Source organism: Neovison vison, chromosome 4 (assembly GCF_020171115.1).
Source record: "Neovison vison isolate M4711 chromosome 4, ASM_NN_V1, whole genome shotgun sequence".
NCBI lineage: Eukaryota > Metazoa > Chordata > Mammalia > Carnivora > Mustelidae > Neogale > Neogale vison.
In genome coordinates, this window is record NC_058094.1 from 188886821 (window position 1) to 188910246 (window position 23426).

General features: G+C 37.1%; 1 protein-coding gene across 2 annotated transcripts in view; it reads left to right on the forward strand.

The window, feature by feature from the left end:
- The window catches only part of NPSR1 (neuropeptide S receptor 1), a 145170-nt gene that overhangs the window by 93649 nt on the left and 28095 nt on the right, over positions 1-23426 (forward strand). Inside the window, exons 3-5 of one of the 2 annotated variants that reach the window (XM_044244572.1) lie at positions 1387-1490; positions 10615-10708; positions 19685-19886. In XM_044244572.1, the coding sequence (XP_044100507.1) occupies positions 1387-1490; positions 10615-10708; positions 19685-19886 (400 nt within the window). The remainder of the gene's footprint in view (positions 1-1386; positions 1491-10614; positions 10709-19684; positions 19887-23426) is intronic. The other variant, XM_044244573.1, reaches the window with a different exon arrangement.

Consider the following 23426-nt stretch of genomic DNA (forward strand, 5'->3'; position numbering starts at 1 on the left):
TGGGGCCATAATGACACTTCAGTTTGTCAAGTGTCAGGTTAACATAGACCCTGTGTCTAATAGTCCTCAAAACGTCTGTATATTCTTCTTTCCCCAGTGCACAGCCATTCAAATAAATGGCCATAGGTCCCTTTGGGGAAGGACTAGGAGAATTATTACAGTTCATACTTACTATAGTTCTACAAGACCTGGTTTTATCACCCCCTCTCCTCTCATCCACTCTGCCTTACAGTGGGAGGCCACCACTGAGCTTCTTTGTAATGCTGGTTCCTCTCACCATTACTTTCTTCAGGAATGGTGTGTCTTCTGAGCCCTTTCATGCAACATCATTCTCTGGTGGATCTTCTTGTTTCCCATAATATGTCCATTATACCATGACCTTTTTGTTCTTTTTTTATACTGTCTTCCAGGGCAACTCAAACATTTCCATTTTGCCTAAGAAGGACCAACACTTCCTCCAGACTTCTAAGTTACTCTATCAAAGAGTTTGCCTTGCCTCTTGGGTCCTTGATAGAGTGTTATATCCCATTTCCAAGAAAGTGACCCTAAGTCGATGAATTCTGGCCTGTCCTGTCTTAAGTCCCAACCCTGTCCAACAATCAGCAGAGAATCCCTCCAGCACTGTTTTGAGAAAGATTTTGAATCACATGATCAATTAGTGATAGCGGTCATGGAGAGGTGAGAGGGAGCTTTAAGACATATAGTAGACTTTCACATTTCTGATGTAAACATCTGCTCAACTTACAACCTGTAAGTATAGAAATGAGTAAGGACAACCACAGGAGCATAAAGTCTCTGACCTTCGTCTCAAATCTTGGCCTCAGTTCCTCTGTAGTTTAATCAATGAAGTTAATTAAAGTGATAGATCATGCACTTGACATTTTCTAGGGACTGGTATTGAAGGGGAAAAGGAGAAGGAAGAAAAGGAACCTAGGGTGGGGGTTGGGGGGGTTGTTGATGATAGGGAGGTAACAAGAGGTCAACACTGTAAAGTAACAGATAGAAGAAGGGGGACTTTGAGGGACTTCTTGAAGATAAATAATTTCCTTTTCTCAATTTTGTCCTTATTGATCCTCACATAGTCCTTGTTTGGGTAGAGATCTAAACCCCCTTAAAACTCCTCTTCTGGGACTTAAAATGTCAACTGTGTGATTACCAAAGTCATTTTAGTCATTACTAAAATCCTTCCAAGGTGGCTCCATCTAAGTGGTAACAAGCTCCAATAAGTAAGTCAATGGACTCCTGTCTTGCTTTACTTTTCCTTAATGGCCATCTGATAAACTGGGGCAGGAGGGGAGGAAAAAATCTCCCCAGGAATTCATTTCTACTGTGGCAAGGCTGGGAATTTGATAGAGATTCAAATTAACCACTGTATGTTTTTGTTAGACTCCTTCACAGGTCTGATAAACATCTTGACAGACATCATTTGGCGATTCACCGGAGACTTTCTGGCACCTGATCTCGTCTGCCGAGTGGTCCGTTATTTGCAGGTATGTCGCGCCTTACAAATGTGATGAAACAAACTGACACCAAGATTGGGTCTTGGATTCTTCATAAGGAAAATAATATAGAACCCAGCACTTCTACCCAATAAACTTCTCGCTTCTTCCAGTTGGAAGGACAAGAATAATTTGTAAGATTTTGGGGTTTTTGCTAAAATAATAAACATACAAATAAAACATAAGTAGCATTAGTAAGAATGTAAGTGTTCACATTTCAAGTATTAAGTAAAATTTTGGAGTCAACATGAAGGTCTTTGACATATTCTGGCTGTCTTGGTCCATTCAGGCTGCTGTAACAAAAATGCAGCACAATAGATAGCTTAGAAACAACAAATATTTATTTCTCACACTTCTGGAGGCTGCAAGTTCAAGATCACTGTGCCAGAAATTGTCAGACCAAGTGCCTTCTTCCAGGTTGCAGACTCCAGATTATGGCACATGGCAGAAGGAGCAAGGGAGCTCTATGGAGCCTCTTTTGTAAGAACACTAATCCCATTCATGAGGGCTCCACTCTCATAACCTAATCATCTCCCAAGAGCCTCACCCCTAACACCATCACAATGGGCATTAAGATTCCGACATGTGAATTTTGGAGGGACACAAACATTCAGAGTATATGTAGCACTGTCTAAACAATCTTCAGAAAATTTATCAGTTTTCTTTTCTTTCTTTCCTCTTTTTTGCCAATTTCCCCCACTCAAACTAACACAATACCGGCTACTATTCTTTTTGAAAAACGTTGACAGATTGTTAGAAAGTAGGTATTATCTCTGGTTATTTTAACTTGTATTTCTTGTATTACCACCGAAATTGGACTTTTTAAAATATCTATTGGCATTTGAATTTCTTCTTCTTCAAAGTATCTGTTACTCTTTTTCAATTTTTTTATAACTGGGATACTTGTTTTTTTCTCAGTTATTGGTAATATCTATTTTCAGATTAAAGACATTTACACTTTGCCTATTGAATATGCTTCAAAGTAAAAATTATAAATGCAAATATATATATATACACATAAAATATATGATATAAAATATTACATATGTATCATGTACATATATTAGTAATATATTATATATGTATATAATATGGATTAAAGCACATCAACTAATTATAGAAAGAATGAACTGTTTCATAACTGGTATTAGGATTGAGGTGCTGTTTCAGAGCTGTTACAATTATTTTTCATTAATATATTTCTATTTTTATGCCCATACTTCAGGTCTAAATTACTGTAGCTTTATAAAGCGCAGTGCATTTCTGGGAAACCTTATCCTATAAGATTCCATTTGTTAGTAGAGTTTTGTAGAATCTTTGCAACTATATTCATCCATGATTTTAATTTGTTCTATCATTTTTAGACCTTGGAAATGGAGTTACTTCATCTCCAGAAAATGGACAGAGAATAGTTACAATTAAAAATCTTTTGTGCTCTGAACATAATCTTGAAAGTTTAGTAGATGTGAAAGAGCCCTGATTACTATCTGGAACTGGCATTTTTTCAGGGATAATTTTTTAAAACACATTTTAATTTATTATTTAAAAAATTTGCTTCCTTTTAGGTTGATGTTATCACTTGCTTATTCTAGCAATTGCTGAGAAATAAATTATGCCAGTTCTGTGTTAGAAGCAGGGATATGGTTGAGCTAAATAGCTATCAGTTGAAATAAACTAAACTATCAATCAAATTGACCTAATTGGCATTTATACAACACTTCATCCAACAAAATAGAATGCTTATTCTTATCAAAATCACAGGGAACATTCACCAAGAGAAATTACATACCACCATAAAACACACTTTAACAATGTAAAAGAGTGGAAATAGCACAAAGTATGCTCTCAGACCCAACTAGAATTAAACTAAAAATGTATAACAGAAAGATAGCTGGCCAGTCTCAATGTTTTTGGAGATGAAACAACATGCTTCTAAGTAACATGTGGGTCAAAAAAAATGAAAATACAATTTATCATAATTTGTAGGACAGTAAAAACAGTGCTTCTGAAGAAACATAGCATTTAATTTCTTGTATTAAAAAAGAAAAAAAGATCTAAAATTAATAACAAAGCTTCCCCCTTAGGAAACCAGAGAAAGCAGACCAATGTAAACCTAAAGCAAGCAGAATGTTTTAAATGATAAAAATTAGAACAAATTACTAAACGAAAACAGTAATTCAATTGTGAAAAATCAATGAAACTATAAACTGGTTCTTCAAATATATAATAAAACTGATAAACTACTTGTCAGGCCAAAGAAGAGTAGAAAAGGGATGACACAAATTACTAATATCAAAAATGAAAGAGGGGTCATTATTACTGATCTGATAATAAAATGATAATAAAGGAATTTATGAAATACAAGTTTGATAAGTTACTTGAAATGGACCAAATCCTTGAAAGGCACAATCTGCCAAAACTCACACAAGGAAAAAATAGATGACCTGAGTAGGTCTATATCTATGAAACAGATTGAATTGATAGTTTATAATCTTCTAAGAAAGAAAGCACCAGGTCAAATGGGTTTACCGGTGAATTCTACCAAACATTAAAGGAAGAAATTATACTAACTAGTTTCTTTTTTTTTTTTTTTAAGATTTTATTTACGAGAGCAAGAGAGTACATGAGTTGGGAGGGTGTAGGGAGAAGGGCAGGAGGAGAGGGAGCAGCAGACTTGCTCCTGAGGAGAGTCTGATACAGGACTCAATCCTAGGACCTTGGGATCATGGCCTGAGCTGAAGGCAGACTTATAACCTACAGAGCCATCCAGGCCCCTCTACTAATAAGTTTCTAATTTTTCTAGAACATAAAAGCAAAGGGAACATTTCTTAACTCACTCTGTGAGTCCAGCATTACTCTAACACCAAAACCAGACAAAGGCATTATAGGAAAGTAAAACTATAGACCAATATCTCTCATGAACATAGATATAAAAATTATCAACAAATATTAGTAAATTGAATGAAAATACTTATAAAAGGAATTACATACCATGACCAAATGGAATTCATTCCAGGTATGCAAAGTTCACCATTCAAAAGTCAATTAATGTAATTCATTAAATCAAAAAGTTGAAGTGAAAAAAAAATGTATATAACCATTTTAATAGACACAGGAAAAAGCATTTGCTAAAATCCAATATCCATTCACAGTAAAAAGTCTCCACAAACTTTTCATAGAAGGCAATTTCCTCAGTTGGTAGCTACAAAAAGCTACTGCTAACCTCATACTCAATGGTGAGAGACTGGATGTATCTTTCCTAATATAGGGAACAAGGCAAGGATGTTCCCTCCCATTACTCCCATTTAGCATCATACTGGAAATCCCACCTAACTCAACAGGACAAATAAAGGAAATAAAAGGTATACAGATTGGGAAAGATGAAATACCTGTTCACAGATGAAAAAAACAAAACAAAATAAAATATAGAAAATCTGTGGGCTTATTAAGTGAAAATAAAAATAACAAGATTGAAGACTACAATATGCTTTTATATACTAGGAATGAAAAATTTGAATTTAAAATTTAAGAAGCAATAACCATTTATGTTAGCACAAAAAATATGGAAGACTTAGGTATAAACCTAACAAAATATGTGCAAGATCAGTATGAAGGAAACTATAAAACTTTGGTGGGAGGAATCAAAGAATATCAAAGTATAAAGATAGGTATTCTATGTTAGGAAAATGCACTATAGTTAAGATATCAATTTTGTTCAAAACAACTTGTAAATTCAATGCAATCCCAGTCAAAATCCCAGCAGGTTATTTTATAGATACAGACAAACAAAGTTTGTGTGGACAGGTTAAAGACACAGACAAGCCAGTACAATACTGAGGAAGAACACAGTTGGAGGAGCTACTATCTGATTTCAGACTTACAAAAATGCTACAGCTACATCAAGACACCATGATATTGGCAAAAAAAATCAACAAATAGATCAATGGAACAGAATAGAGACCCCAGAAACAAATGCACACTAAAAGTCTACTGATCTTTGACAAAGGAGTAAAGACAATTCAGTGGAGAAAAGATAGCCTTCCCAAGAAATACTGCTGGAGTCATTGGTACCCAATTAAATAATATTAATGATCATGATGATGATCTGACTAAAAACTTTACACCTTTCACAAAAACTAATTCAGTATGGATCATAGACTTGAATAAAACATGCAAGGCTATAAAACTACTAGAAGATAACATAAGAGAGAATCTAGGGGACTTTGGGTTTCTCAATGACTTTTTAGATATAACACCAAAAGCACCATCCATGAAAGAAAAAAATGAAAAGTTGGATTTTATGAAAATTTAAAACATCTCTGCAAAAGACACTGTTAAGAGACAGAAAAGACAAGGCACAGAATGGCAAAAAAAAAATGTTTGCAAAACACATACTTGATAAAGGATTTGTATCCAAAATATACAAAGAGCTCTTAAAACTCAACCCATTTATAAATGAGCAAAAGATCTGAACAGACACTTCTCCAAAGAAGATAGAATGATAACAAACAAGCATATGAAAAGAAGCTCACCACTATATAGCATTAGGGAATTCCAAATTAGAACAAGATAGCATTAACATAGCGATTAGAATGACTATAGTCCAAAAAACTGATGGTGCAAAATGTTAATGCTGTTTGCAGGAATGCAAAATGATAAATCCATTTTGAAAGCTATTTTGGCAGTTCAATTTTATAAAAATAAAATTCTATAAAAACAAAATTGAACATACTCTTATCATACAATATAGCAATTACACTCCTAGGTATATAAACAATGAGTTGACAACTTACATTCACACAAAAACTTACACAAGAATGTTTATAGCAATGTTATTCAGAATTGTCAAAAAATCAGAAGCAAGATGTTCCTCAAAAGCTGAATGGATGAAAAAAAATGGCTACATGAGTATGATTACAACCATATGACCTTCTGGAAAAGGGAAACGATGAAGACCATAAAAAGATCAGTGGTTTTAGGGACTTGGAAGGATTAAATAGGTAAAGCACAGAGGATTTCTAGAATAGTAAAACTTTTCTGGATGAATGGTGGATACATGATATCATGCATTTATCAAAAACCCACAGAATTATAAAACACAAAGAATAAGGCTTCATATAAAACATTGATTTGGGTAATAATGTGTTGATATCAGTTCATCAGTTTTAACAAATGGATGCTAATAATAGGGAAGGATGTTAATAATAGGGAAGGATGTTAATAATAGGGAAAACTGGGGGAAAGGAGGGTGGGACATCTCTGTACTATCCACTCTATTTTTACTGTAAAACTAAAATTGCTGTAATAAATAAAGTATATTAATTTTTTAAGTCCAGGGATCCTCCTGTACATGGATCCAATCTGGTATTTTTCTAAATAAAAATTTTCTAAGTTTGCTGCATTCAAGTCTCACTTCTCTGGAAGATTTTCCTTAGTTTTATATTTCCTAGGTCATTTTTGTCAGAATTGAGGGGTGGGGTAGTGCGAATTCAGACATATGTCCTCAAGCTGCCATCTGTTCTCCAAATGGTATCCCATATGTTGTTGATGTGTAGAATTTTCATTGTTGACATTTATGAATTGACTATAATTGTACTTTGATTTCCTTCTTGACTCAAGTTAATTACAAGGGTGTTTAAATTTCCAAGTGGTATTTAAAAAAAAAAAATAACATGGTACTAATTTCAGCTTTTATTGCTTGTTGTTTTAAATACGCAAATTATATAAGTTGTATAATTTTTGGAATCTATTGAGGAATTTTTTTTCTTGGTAGTTTAGTTTAGGACCAGTTTTGAAATGGTTGCCTAGATATTTTACAATAATGTGTATTATTTTTAAAGTGTGTTTAATTTTTCCATGTATTATTCTATTTTATTCTTTTAAATCTTTAAACATTTTAGTTATACATATTTAGTATTATGTTGCTTGTCACATATAAGTTTATTAATATTCTATCACCATTTTGTATTGTATTTTGTTAAATAAAAAGAATCCATTTTTCTCATGAAGTGCAATTTGCTTTGAATTTAATTTATCTGTTAGCAGTATTGTATTAAATGCCTTCTTTTGGTTTTAGTTGTTCTGTATGCCTTTGGTCATCGTTGTATTTTTTTTTTTTGAGTTATTTTAATTTTTTTTTTTTTTGCTTTTTATTTTTTTATTTTTTTTCAATTTATTTATTTTCAGAAAAACATTATTCATTGTTTTTTTCACCACACCCAGTGCTCCATGCAAGCCGTGCCCTCTATAATACCCACCACCTGGTACCCCAACCTCCCACCCCCCGCCACTTCAAACCCCTCAGATTGTTTTTCAGAGTTGTATTTTTTAAACTTTGATAATCATTTGGTTTCAGAGGTTTGTTTTCAACACACTAAGCAGTTAGATTTGGGGAAGGATTTTGTACATAGTCTTTGTTTTAATCAAGGAGGTTAAACCATTTATATTTATTGAGACAAATGGTGTTGGTATTATTTAAATCACCTCATTTTAATCTTTTTGGTTAATTTTTTTTCCTATTTACATGTTTTTTCTTTTCTATTTGGTTATTAATTGTGTTGGGCTGAAAGATGCCCTCCACCAAAATCCAAATCCTAATTCCTAAAATGTATGTACATTACCTTCTATGGCAAATAGGGACTTTACAGATGTAATTAAATGGGGAGATTATTCTGGATTATTTTAATGAGTCTAAATGTAATCATATATATTCTTTATAAAAGGGAGGCAGAGGGAGATTTGACAGACAGAAGAGGCATTATAACCACAGACCCAAGATGTAATTGGTATAACCACAAATCCAAAAATGCTGGCTGTCACCTGAAGCTGAAAGAGGCAAGGGAGGAAACACCCCCCGCCAGAGCCTTTGGAGGGAGGCTGGCCTTGCTAACACTTTGACTTTGAACTAGTATACTATAAGTGATTTTACACTTCTGGTCTCTAGAAATGTAAGAGAATAAATTTATGTTGGTCTAAACCACAGGTTTGTGGTACTTTGTTACAGTAACCATAAGAAGTTAATAAATTATTTTTCTCCATTTTTATTTCACTATCATAGCTTATCTTTAATTTTTAAATTGAGTATGTCTCTATCAAAGTAAAAAACAAAAGAGATGCCTAAAATGTCCAAATGGAAAGATATAACATGATTCCTTTCCTTATACTCTCTCTTCTCCCCTTATACTCTCTTCTCAACTCCCCAGATTTTTCCCTGGAATGTTTCCTAAACAAATTCATAGTTATTTTGTAAACATGTTGTGGGAATTTTTGGACTCATTGCTTACCATAGCTGCTATTATTCAATCCTGTCCCTCTTATAGAGTCGTAATTTTGAAACCATGCTCAATCAGCAGAAATATTTCCTCACAGAAGATTTTGCAGGAGATTATGTGATGTTATGCTTTCTTCTTTCTTATACATATAAGTAAATTATTCTGTGCCTTGGCACAGAAATGATATTTACAAAATTCTTGGATCATAATTTTCTTTCAAAATTCTGAACATGTTTTTATGCTATTTTTCTGGCATTTTATTTTTGTAAAAAAGAGGCACGACAATTTGAAATGCATTTCTTTTATGTATCCTTTAGTTTTTTTTTACCCTGCCTTGATGTTTGAAGACCCTTGAAATTAACTACTGTTTTTGACTGTGTCTCAAAATACATCTCTTTTTGTTAATGCTGGCACTCTCTTTTGTGAACTTTCCTCTTGCTCCAAATTCTGAACTTGTGTCAGCTACCTCACTCAACACAGCCAAAAATGGCTGAGATTCTTGTGACCTTCTTACCACAACATTCCGCCCCACAGAGTTCTGCGCCTGGGGACATTTTTTCCCCCATCCTCCTCCAATGCCACCTCCTGAGCTGTGTGTGGCCAGCTATAACAATTCTGAATTCTTGGATCACACATAGAAATCCCAGTTTTCTCTAAGAAGACAGTTGTCTAATTTTTTTTGGTTAAACGTGGACATCATTCTTCCCTCCATCCATAAAGCACCTTTTTAGCAAGAGGAGACTCTCTTCTTACATCCCTCAGGAGAACCTTCAATCACTAATCAGACCTCAAAACCCCCTCCCTATAGCACCTTCCACAATGGTAGTATTGGGATGCATTAGTGGTAGTGTTTTAGGTAAAAATAATAAAGAACAACAATATTGTTGATTGTTAGTTGAGTGAGGGAAAGAACAATAAGGTATAAATTCAGACAAAAGTTATTACCAAAGTCATGGTATTTTTCTTTCATTTTAGAACAGATTCAGACACTCACCCTTAGACTTTGGTCTTTGACTTACCCTTCCCCACTCCGGAATTGGCCCAAAGATTACAAAACAGAGATATGGCTGGACTCTTGGTAGAAATGAGGCTCAACGTTATGCAAAAACTTTCCACTTTGATCATCCTTTCAGAGATATTTCACTTAATTATATTTTGATTATGCTCTTTTCATAAAGAAGTTAACCTCTTATATCCCAATTTCCTTCTCTGCAAACTCTACAAATAACACTATACTTAGGATAATTAAAGGGCCTGAGCAAAGTTGGTAAGAGATGGAGTGGGAAGGAGGAAGAGAGGACCCAAGGACTGACCCTAATGAACAGCTCTGCTAAAGAAGTGGAGGAGGAAGTAAGTTCTGAGACTGTTAACACAGATGATGATAAATGATTCTAAACAGCACATGGGCTCCCGGAAACCAGATCCCATCCATTGTCTTTCAACAACTCACACTGATAAAACCCAAATGAATGTTTCTTTCTAATTATTCTGGAGTGTCAAGTATGGCAGAGAAAATTAGTTTAGCTTTATAAGTCAACTACAAACAAATGTACCATGCAAATGTCAAGAAAGACTGATCCTAGATGTGGTGTCTCCAAGAAGTCATGTGAATGAATGAAGAAGGGTGAGCTTAGAAGCATTCTCACTGGTCCAGTTCCAAAGTCCAATTCCAAAACAGCAATCTACTTCTAGACATAGGGAGTCAGTCATTTCTCTCCCTAGCCCAAACTTCATCCCTCCTTAACTTCAGTGCACAGGTTTCTAAATAGCACAAAATACTCCTCTATGATATGCATTCTCTCACTTTTGTGAAGTTACATACCTCCTCTTGTTTCTGTCTTCAGGTTGTGCTGCTCTATGCTTCTACCTATGTGCTGGTGTCCCTCAGCATAGACAGATACCATGCCATCGTCTACCCCATGAAGTTCCTGCAAGGAGGTAAGTTGGCTTAACTAAAGTCTATCCTGTAAGAAACCAAACTTGGGTGAGGGTAGGATTGTTTCCACTAATATTATCCTCCTAAATAATGGTTTTCTTATTCCCACTCTCTTCTTTTCTACTTTCTTTCCACTTCATGGGTCTGATGGTCCAAAAAGATGTAGAATTAGAAGCAGAATGCCTAGTAAAAGTGGATACTATGTATCTACGATATAGATAGTACCCATGGATGGTCAAAAAGCACTTTGTATTCCTTACTTCCAAACCATAGAGATAATTGGAAAGATGTTTTTAATTGACACTGTTACTGGCTAGTAAAATTCTCCTTGGTCCAGTGATAGTGCGGAAGCCCCAGAAGAAGAAAACAGATGGGTCAGAGGGAAGGTTTAAACCACACAACTCACAATACCCACAGACGACACTACAGTAATATGGTGTTGAGTGCTTCCTAAATAGATTGTGTAAAGGCCAAAGCAAGAAGGACTCAAGGAAACCAGTAGGGTGATTTCTGGAACACAAGGAGGAGGGTTCCTCACTGCATGTTTACTTTCCCTCTGTCCTCCCCCTTCCCAGTGGGGCAACAGAGATAGGGGGCTCTTCCTCCTAGTAGTGGGGATGCTGGGTTTGAAGAGACAGGGTGGGGTCCTAGGAAGAAATGACTCCTTGGAGGGATGGCTGGTACCTAGTCGCAAGACTAATTGTCCATTACTCTGCCCATGGGCAGAGCCCAGTTTCCTCCAGGACCCCTGAAATCAAGTAAGAACACAATGTTGATTGACCTGTACCACACTCTCCCAGGAAGCCTGTAAAAACTTATAAAATGAAGAATGAATATGAAATCTTTACTACAGAGATGAAGTGCAATGAAATATTATACAAAATGAGACAAAAACAAAACTGTGGAAAATAGATAATAGTTCAAAATACCATTCTGAGACATTCACAACTAAGAAAGTAAAATTAGCAGAACAAGCAGAACTTTAGAGTAAATAGAATTAATGTCATCAGATACTATTGAATATTTTGGAGAATATTGACATAGATCCTTTAAATGATAAGTTAACAACATCTAGTTAAAACAAAATGTGCAGTCCTTTGACCTTGAAGTTCTACTTCCCAGTATCTTCTCTGGACAAACACTCACATTCATGCCTGTATGTACATGTGTTGTTTATTGTAGCTTTGCTTAGAACAGCAGGAATTCCTTCAGTGGAGGAATGTAGATGTTTCAGTAGCTTAGATTTATTGATTACATACCAGATGCATTCATGATTATATAAGTTCTTTAACCATGTTAAGTACTTTAATTCTTACAACATCTCTATGTGATAGGTCCCATTATTATCTGAATTATTATCTGAATCTGAACAGTTTGGACAATTATAATTTAGAGAGTTAAAGTAACTTGCCCAAATCACACAGCTGGTAGGTGCAGGGCAAGACTTGAACCCAAGATGGCCTGGGTGTAATTCAGGTATTTTGACTACCACATATCCTGCTTCTCAATGAGGAAGTGGGATAGCCACAGACAGTAAAAAAAGAAAAAGTAATAAACAAATGCTTGCAAGGGCACACATCAACTAGTCCTCACTTCTGGCAATGGGATTTCAACTAGCTATAGTGACCACAGGGACTTACGTACAAGAAGGTAGACTGATGTGTTGTGCACAATTAAAACTATTTTAAAAATAGAATTTATACCTGTTTATTGTAGGCTTTTCTTAAGGTTGGTTTTGTGTGTGTGTGTGTGTGTGTGTGTGTGTGTAAAGTATGTGACCAGCACCAAGCTTTCTGGGCACTTTCATTGCCTCAGTGATTGTGATAAAGGAGGAAGCAGGAAGTGGGATGAAGGGAAATGGGAGAGACACTTCATGATGTAAACAAAGGTCTGATATACTTATTCATTCACCTATTTAGTTATGCCCAGCAAGCCCCAGGAAGGATTGAGTGGGGGCATACAAAAACACATACACCAGAGTATTTCAAGGTACAGAAATATGAGTATTAGGGAAATTAAGTATAAGGAAACATGAGGGGTGCCCTGAGATATTTGCCAGAGGTGGAGGCTTAGGGAATCCATAGCCAGAAGGGAAACATTACTCATCTCACCATACTCATTGGGTTAAAAAAAAATCAACTCTTTAGCTCATGGCAAATATGACTAGTTCTAGGAGACACTGCAATATTCTAAACAGTGTCCTAAATTACAGAAAAGGCATCAATGAATATTATAGTTTCTTTTAAAGATGTAAAGCAATTTATTTCCTCACTACAGAATTAATAGAGGTTTGGTGGAGGGCACTTGGAAAATAATCATCTTCAATAGCTTTGGGGAAAGGTGAAAACTTAGAAATAGACATTACCATTTTCCCTTCCTCTCTGGCCAATCCCACTGAAGTCACAGAGGAAACAGAAATAAAGGGGATGTACAGCTGGGAGAGAGCCAAGGAAAGAAGGCTTCAAATAACAGAACCTCATGGAATTCCCAGCACACAGGGATCTGATGAAAAATGGATGCCACACTCGCCCAGAAAGGCTGCATGGCAATGTAGGAGTTTTGGGGTGATGTGGTAGGTGAGAACAGGGAACCCTGTTGGGTTCACTTGGTATTACTTGGTGTTACAGTTCCTCAGAATTTAAGGGCAGCATTGAGGGGCTAGGCTAAGGGTTCATGTGATTGAACAAAGAGGGGGCAGCAGAAAGAGATTCCCCACCGGGCAGCACAGCTTCTTTACCCAGAACTGAGCAGGCAGAAGTCACAGAGTGTCCCTCATGGCTGAGCAGACACCAGGTGATGGCGACTAAACCAATGGAAGAAGAGGGGAAGGGGAGGCCTTCACCTTATTCTTAATGGTCTTGTTCACTGCTTTTTACTAAAGTGGCCGTTTCCTCAGCCAGGAACTCCAAAGAAACTGACATTTAAATAAATACAAGAATAATTAGGAAAACATCTATTCATAATGAAGAGAAATACATACTTCAGGATACTAAAGCATAATATAAAACTTTGATAACTTAAGAAATATGATACTGAAACCAGAATAATGTACATAAGGCATATGGAATATCAAATTAGTTAGAAAAGAATGACTTAGTATATGGCATTAGGATAGTTGTCTAGCCATTTAAAAAATATTAGACTGCCATCTGTCACAGTGAATTACAAAGTAAATGCCAGTAGGATGGAAAAAGTAAAAATTTTAAACTTGAAAGCGTATGGGTGAAACTTTTTATTTTTGGTGACGGAAAGATCTTTCTGGGAATAACACCAAAAGCAGAAACAATAGGGAAATAAATGTAGTTTAAACTACACCAAAACTGTGGCACCTGGGTGGCTCAGTGGGTTAAAGCCTCTGCCTTCAACTTGGGTCATGATCCCAGGGTCCTGGGATCAAGCCCCATGTCGTGCTCTCTGCTCAGCAGGGAGCCTTCTTCTCCCTCTCCCTCTGCCTGCCTCTCTGCCTACTTGTGATCTGTCTGTCAAATAAATAAATAAAATCTTTAAAAAAAATAAAAATAAACTACACCAAAACTTTAAAACTCTTAAAGTTCTTATTTCTTTTCCAGAGTTCTTTAGAAGAAGGACATTATCCATTTGCCTGTTGTATACAAATATTTTCTATTTGTTATTCTGCTTAGGTATGCATACGATGTTTATTATTTGTATAAATAAGAACATACCAATTGAAAAAGCAGACAAAGGACATGAACAAATTATTAAGAAACAAAAAAAAATAAATGGACGATATATAGAAATGTTCCTTTTGATCACTAACTGAAGAACTGCAAGATTAGACATTTGGATATGAAATCTTATCAATGAGATAACAAGAGTAAGAGGAAGAATCCTCTCAATGTTGGGAGAATATACAGAAATAGGCATGTCTGTACACTTCCAATGGGAGCCATAAGTTGTAGACACTTTTGGAAGAAATTGAATAATATTTACCAAAATCAGTTTCTCAGAGTTTATCCTTAGGCAACAGCACCATAAAGAGAATACACATAAATTTTTTGCAATAAAATAATTGGAAACAATTTGAATAATAATAGGTTATCAATAAAATTGGAGTTTAGTGTAGTGATGGGGAAAGAATTTATATCGGTGCTTTTCAAATTACATTTCACACAATGGCCCTGGAGGACTCATTTTGTAGACCTGCTCTAGAACAGGTCTGGAAGCTTCCGGCTGTCACGCAACCTCAGCCTGAGCCAACCAGGCATCCTGCACTGGGCTCGAGATAGAATTATATTTGATGAAAAGCTTTTATTGCCTAAAGAAGTCTGAATGCCGCTTGTATAGATGCAGACATGAAAAGACGTCATAAAATTTTTTGACAAAGACTTTCTTGACATGAAGATATATGGTCATAAAAATTTTTTCTGAGAAAAAAATGAGATTGAAAACCAGCATGTATATTATGTTCACATTTTTATATGTGTAATCTACGTATTACATATGAACACATTATCAAAATTTGGGCTGGCTATTTCCGGGGGTGTCTAAGTGTAGCAGAGCTCGCAGGTATCCCCATAGTTGGGGAAGCCAGCTACAGAGACAGAGCCAAGAAGTGCGTTCTCAGCTCGGGATTACCCTAAACTGTGATCTGTGGCATAGTCGGGCCACTGCTATTTGAGCAGGGACACCACAAGTGGCAGATCTAGGAAGACTCAACTTCCTTCCCTGGGGGCAGGAATCTGCTGGGTTTGGAGACTCCAAATGGGACTGTGTGTCAGAGACAGAAATGCTCAGTAACAGGCCAGGTGAGCTCGGAGCACGGCCAGAGACCGTAGTGACTGACTGCTTTTCTCCAAGGGTGCACTGAGATGTGGGACCCCTGAGCTCTGGGCTCTTCCGTACCAGAGACTGGGAGGCCACTATTTTCATTCCCGTCCTCCAGAGCTCTTCAGAAAGCATTCAGGGAACAAAAAGCTCCCAAGAATGAACCCAAGCAGATTATTTAGCCTGGCCCCTGGCAAGGGCAGTGCAATTCCACCTTGGGCAAAGACATTTGAGAATCACTACAACAGGCCTCTCCCTCAGAAGATCAGCAAGAACATCCAGCCAAGACCAAGCTCACTGATCAAGGGGAACAGCGGAATTCAGAGGAGGGAAAAGCAAAGCATGGAATTCATGTCTTTCTCCCCATGATTCTTTAGTCTTGCAAAGTTAATTAATTTTTTTTAATTTTATTTTTTCTTATTCTAATTTTTTAACTTTTCCTATTTCTTCTTTTAACATTTTTTAACTAGTTTACTTAATAATAACTTCCTAAAAAATTTTTTTTAAATCTTCATTATTATACTCATATTTATCCTTCATTGTATCTGACTTTATTTTTTGTATACATATAGGGTTTTTTCCTTCTAAAAATTTTTTGGGATACAATTCCTTCTAATAGACCAAAATATGTCCTAAATCTAGCACAGGGCTTTGTTCTAGTCTCCACTCTGAGCAAATTCTCTCCACTTTCTTTTCTTTTTTTTTCCAACCAACTTATCAATTCCTTTTTTTAGAATTTTTTTTCCTTTTTTTAGAATTTTTTAAAAATTTTCATCCTTAATAATCCCTTTATCATGTTTAACCTTATTTTTGTGTATATATATAAATATTTCTTTATTTAAAAAATTTTGGGAGGTAGTTTCTTCTAAGAGACCAAAATACACCTTAATCAAGTGGGTGGCTCTGTTCTATTTACCAGTCTAATTTATATATATATATAAATATATATATATAAATAGTTACCCTGAATGTAAATGGGCTAAATGCCACAATCAAAAGACACAGGGTATCAGAATGGATAAAAAAAAACAAAACCCATCAATATGCTGTCTACAAGAAACTCACTTTAGACCCAAAGACACCTACAGATTTAAAGTGAAGGGGTGGAAAACAATTTACCATGGTAATGGACATCCAAAGAAAACTGGGGTGGCAATCCTTATATCCTATAAATTAGATTTGAAGCCAAAGACTATGATAAGAGATGAGGAAGGACAAGACATCATACTCAAAGTGTCTATCTAACAAGAAGATCTAAAAATTTTAAATATCTATGCCCCTAACTTGGGAGCAGCCAACTATATAAACCAATTAATAACAAATTCAAAGAAACACATTGACAATAATACAATAATAGCAGGGGACCTTAACACCCCCTCAATGAAATGGACAGATCATCCAAGCAAAAGATCAACAAGGAAATAAAGGCTTTAAATGACACACTGGACCAGATGGACATCACAGATATATTCAGAACATTTCATCCCAAAGCAACAGAATTCACATCCTTCTCTAGTGCACATGGAACATTCTACAGAATACATCATATCCTGGGTCACAAATCAGGTCTCAACTGGTACCAAAAGATTGGGATCATTCCCTGCATATTTTCAGAACACAATACTCTGAGGCTACAACTCAATCACAAGAGGAAAGTTGGAAAGAACCCAAATACATGGAGGCTAAAGAGCATCCTACTAAAGAATGAATGGGTCAATCCAGAAATTAAATAAGAATTGAAAAAAATCATGGAAATAAATGATAATGAAAATGTAACAGTTCAAAATCTGTGGGACACAGCAAAGGCAGTCCTGAGAGGAAAATATATAGCAATACAAGCCTTTCTCAAGTAACAAGAAAGGTCTCAAGTACACAACTTAACCCTACACCTAAAAGAGCTGGAGAAAGAACAGTAAGGAAGCCTTAACCCTAGCAGAGAAGAGAAATAATAAAGATCAGAGCAGAAATCAATGAAATAGAAACCAAAAGAACAGTAGAACAAATCAACGAAACTAGGAGCTAGTTCCTTGAAAGAATTAATAAGATTGATAAACCCTTGGCCAGACTTACCAAAAAGAAGAGAAAGGACCAAATAAATAAAACCATAAATGAAAGAGGAGAGATCACAAGCAACACCAAAGAAATACAATTATAAGAACATACTATGAGCAACTATATTCCAGCAAATTTGACAATCTGGAAGAAATGGATGCATTCCTAGAGACATATAAACTACCACAACTGAACCAGGAAGAAATAGAAAACCTGCACAGACCCATAACCAGTAAGGAAATTGAAGCAGTCATCAAAAATCTCCCAATGGTTCCACTGAGGGACATCACTCCAGAGGCTAAACCGGGGTGAAGCCCACGCGGGGTCAGCGTGGCCTCAGGTCCCACAGGGTCACAAAACGATTGGGGGTGTCTGAGTGTCGCAGAGCTTGCAGGTATTAGAACAGGGAAGCCGGCTACAGAGACAGAGCCGAGGAGTAAGCTCACAGCTTGGGGTTACCTTGAACCGGTCGCAGGTTCGGTGAGCTCGGAGCGTGGCCCAAGGCCAGGGAGATGGGAGTAAATGGGCGCTGTTCTCTGAGGACGCACTGAGGAATGGGGCCCCAAGCTCTCAGCTCCTCTGGGCCGGATACCAGGAGGCCGCCATTTTCATTCCCGTCCTCCGGAACTCTACGGAAAGCGCTCAGGGAACAAAAGCTCCTGAAAGCGAACCCGAGTGAATTACTCAGCCCGGCCCCTGGTAAGGGCGGTGCAATTCCGCCTGAGGCAAAGACACTTGAGAATCACTACACCAGGCCCCTCCTCCAGAAGATCAATAAGAAATCCAGCCAGGACAAAGTTCACCTACCAAGGAGTGCAGTTTCAATACCAAGGAGAGCAGCGGAATGCCAGAGGAGGAGAAAGCAAAGCACAGAACTCCTGGCTTTCTCCCCATGATTCTTTAGTCTTGCAGTTAATTTAATTTTTTCTTCTTTTTCAATTTTTTTTCTCTTCTTCTGCTAATTTTTTTTAACTTTTACCCTTTTCTTTTTTAACGTTTTTAAACTAGTTTATCTAACATATATATGTATGTTTTCTTTTTAATATTTTTTCTTTATTCGTTTTCTCTTTTTAATTGTTTCTTTTCTTTTTCTTTTTTTTTTCTTTCTGAGCCTCTTTTTGCCCCTTTCTCCCCCCTCACTATTTGAGATCTCTTCTGATCTGTTTAAAGCATATTTTCCTGGGGTTGTTGCCACCCTTTTAGTATTTTACTTGCTCCTTCATATACTCTTATCTGGACAAAATGACAAGGTGGAAAAATTCACCACAAAAAAAAAGAACAAGAGGCAGTACCAAAGGCTAGGGACCTAATCAACACAGACATTGGTAATATGTCAGATCTAGAGTTCAGAATGACGATTCTCAAGGTTCTAGCCGGGCTTGAAAAAGGCATGGAAGATATTAGGGAAACCCTCTCGGGAGATATAAAAGCCCTTTCTGGAGAAATGAAAGAACTAAAATCTAACCAAGTTGAAATTTACAAAAAGCTATTAATGTGGTGCAATAAAAAATGGAGGCTCTCACTGCTAGGATAAATGAGGCAGAAGAAAGAATTAGCGATATAGAAGACCAAATGACAGAGGATAAAGAAGCTGAGCAAAGAGGGACAAACAGCTACTGGACCATGAGGGGAGAATTCGAGAGACAAGTGACACCATAAGATGAAACAACATTAGAATAATTGGGATTCCAGAAGAAGAAGAAAGAGAGAGGGGAGCAGAAGGTATATTGGAGAGAATTATTGGAGAGAATTTCCCCAATATGGCAAAGGGAACAAGCATCAAAATCCAGGAGGCCTCCTGAGATCCCTGGTTCTCCTAACATCTCCAAAGTGGATACTTCTCAGCTTGCCTTCTGAGCACTTCAAGTCCTGAAGGTGGTATAGACATTTTCCTACTTCCCTGGACCACTTCCAACCCTTCCATTATTTCCCACGCACTGATCTATTCCTTTGACGCTCGTGCTATCAAACTAGATTACCTGTTCCCTCTCTGTCTGACCACATGGCCATGCCCTTCACCCACCAAAGATGTGATCATTGTTCTCCAGTGATCACATCTTTGTGATCTCTCATACTGTCCCCATCTTGGATGTCTTTGATATCTACATGGATAAACCATCCAACTTCTTTTCTTTGAGCAGAAAAGCAAGCCAAGATCCTCATCGTGATTGCCTGGAGCCTTTCTTTCCTCTTCTCCATTCCCACCCTGATAATATTTGGGAAAAGGAAACTCTCTAATGGCGAAGTGCAGTGCTGGGCGCTATGGCCGGATGACTCCTACTGGACCCCATACATGACCATTGTGGCCTTCCTGGTGTACTTCATCCCCCTGGCAATTATCAGGTAAGAGACCAACAGGCCAGACCCCAATGGAGGCTTTCCTGGTTCACCAACTCCTGCTCTTCTCTCCCCACAAGGCCCGTCATTGGTCCTAGTGTCCTTGAGGGAAGTGGCCAAACCTCAAGATTTCATCTAAAGCTACTTTGTGTTAAGCCCAACTTCTCCAATGTAGTGTAAGGAGGGGAGAACTAATATTTTCTGAGTATGTATTATGGAACAGACATAACTAACAGTGACCTCATATGGGATTCCATCCCATAGCTAACATAGATCCCAACTCAATCAAATAATTACATTTAGTCCCCTTTTTATGTATGGTAAAACTCAGGTTCAGAGAGGTTAAGTAACCTGCCCAATATCATATAGGATTTAAAGAGGTTTTTCTGTGTTTATACACTATTCTTTCTCCTATTTCATATAGTCTTTCAAATATAAGGCACAGAGATCTTACATTGTCATTGAAAAGATAGGCAAACCTTAAGCAAAACTGAGAAAAAAAAAAGGTGATACACACAAAAAATATGCTAGAAAATACATGCAGTAAGGTCAAGTAATGACAAGAAACACTTCTTGGAAGTGACAATTGGAGGAGAGAAGAATTCAGATAGGAGAAGGGAAAGGTGGGAGGGAAGCAGGTTTTCTGGGAACTGGGGGTCCGAGTTAAGTGCTGTGACAGGGAAAGGACAGCCAGGCATGTCAGTGGGAGAGAGAAGAAGTTGGCAATAAGCTCCTTCTGGTGGGGTGAGATTCAATTATAAAGGGCCTTAACAACCAAGTCATAGGATGCTCCCTCTGTCCCATAGCCAATGATGGCCACAGATGGTCTTTCAGCAGAGAAGACCACAACTGCTTGGAGAGTCAGGGTGTCGCTTGTCATGTGGCAGGATCACCTCTGACAGCATGACTCTAGAGGCCTGGGTGGGGTCAGGGATTGAGGGAGATACTGGCACGTTGAGGGTTTGCTTGGCCAGGCTGATCCTACACCAAGCCGGCCACGGTGTGCCCCATAATCTGTCCTGAATGAAGGAACCAGCCTTTGGTTTCAGATCATATAAATACTGCTGTGATAAAAATCTTTGTACTTAAATTTATTCATGAGTCTCTGATTATTCCTTCAGAACTTATTCTACTGGAATTGCTAGATCAAAGATGATGCTCATTTTAAAACTTTCAATGCATATTCATAAACTGCCCTACAGAAAAGGTGTATTCCTGCCAACAGCAAAAAAAAAAAAAAAAAAAAAAGAGCTCTGAGTTTTCTTCCCCTGACCCAATGGAAGATGCTATCATTTATGAAATCTCCATCCAACATAGAGGTTTCAAAAAAATATCTCATTGTTTTCATATGCATTTCTTTGATGAAGTGTTAAGTGTATGAAATATGTTTCGAGTTTTTTCTGACGTTATGGGACTCCTGCATTCTTGCTCTTTGTTCATCTGTAGTTGCATAAAATACCATAGCTGGAAGAATGTGATCCATCACATAGGCCAGCCCCTGAATTTTTCACAAAAGTAGGCCTAAGGCTAAAAAGCGCAAAATGACTTGCTCTCCATCAGAGGTAGAGCTGGGCAGGGGAGGGATCTCATAGCCAGTGCCGCAGCCTTGCTGAGACTGGAGATTGTCAGTCATCTCTGCTGACTTGACAAATTGACGCCTACGTGATTTCCATGTACTGCCTCCTCTCCACTGAGCTGAATTTGGGAGGAATCTTGGAGGAAAGATGAAGGTTATTTAGACAAGCAGTCAAAGTTAAGTCATAGCATCGTTGAAAGTGGCACGTGGAGGAGGAAGGTGGCTCGTTGCAGGGGTAAGCATCTGGGGGGAAGCACCTCCTGCCGTCCATCACAGGCAACTGACGCATCGATTTCAGTGGACAGTGTTTGTCCTTGTTCTCTCCTGATTGATTTCCCATCAGCTCATGAAATCAGTCCAAACACCTGCTCAGGCTGGTGGATACAGTATGTCCACCCCAGGGTTCCCAAAGCACTGTCTGGCCAGATCTGTCATGTGGCTCTTTCCCTATCCATAATCTTTCCCCATCAATTCCAGCTGCTCCTTCCCATCAGGACCTCTCAGACCTGCCTACAGCCTGACTTGTGTGTTCTTGTAGTGCCCTTAGAAAAAGCCAAGTACAATACAACGATGAAAGGGATGACTTCAAAAGCAAGTTGCACTCAGCCTTCAACAAAGCACAGCCTCCCTAAATCCTGCCCTGTGCTCCTTGCTCCTAGCTGTGGTAGAATGATGAAGATTCAGAGTGACCTCCCACAAGCTCGAGCTTCCCTGAAACGTTTCCTGTCTGCTCAGTCATGACCTTCAGTCCTCTGTGGTCAGGCTCCTCTCGCAGAAGAAAGAGCTTCTGTCTGGGGAATATGGCACCCTGCAGCCCTCTCAGCTCCTCCTCCTTCTTGACCCAAGACCAGGCCCGGATGGAATCTTGTGAAGAATTTGTTTTCCAGCTAGCTCCTGGAATAACTTGCTACAATTTTATATCTCTCAGAGTTAAAGTTCATCTTTTTTTATTTTCTTTCTTAACCACATTTTGGACCCTTGAGCTCAATCCTGTTGCTTATAGTCCTTTTAGATAAACTCTTAATTCCAAGCTTAAGTAGACAAAGGAAACAACTCAAATTAGATGTCTATTCACTTTCTTAACCATGCCTAATGCTTTGTTTTTCTTCACGCAGGATAGGCACATATATATATAAAATATATACACTTATATATATATATATATATATAATATATATATAAAATATATATAAAATATATATAAAAATATATAAAATAAAATATATATAAAATATATTTATATATAAAATATATATAAAATATAAAATATATATAAAATATATACACTTATATTTTAAACACATCTCCTTACCAAATTGATAAGCAAAAAGTACATATAAAGTTGTTTTAATTTTTTCATTACAGATGAGGTTGAAAAAATTTTAAATGTACATTATCATTTTAGTTTTTTAGATAAATTGCATATTCATTTACCCATTTTTCTCAATTTTATTTTCTCTCTTCTTTATTTTTAAAGATACTCTATATATAATAAACTTTTCCTGTTTTTATATGTTGAGGCAATCCCCTAGTTCATCATTTGCCTTTTTGTTTTGAATATGGCTTTATTTTGCTTTCTTTTTTTTTGCTTTCATTTAATAAGACTGGCTTAAATGTGAAAAGGGGAGACAGCATGAATATCAAAAATTAGAAATGAGAAAGTCAAATTCTTTAAGAAGTTAAAAGAACCATAGGAAAGCGTTATGCAAAACTTTACACAAATCCATGTGGAAATACGAAGGAAATCTATAAGGCTTCTCTGTGATACACAGACCTTTCACGTTGAAATGTATTCACACCTACTCATGTTTTTCTTTACATATTGCCTCCCATTTCTTCTTAGGAAACTGTCCCTTGCACATGCTTATTTCTACTTTGATTTAACTTCAGGTAGGCAGAGAGGCAGGCAGAGAGAAAGAGAGGAGGAAGCAAGCTCCCTGCTGAGCAGAGAGCCTGATGTGGGGCTCAAT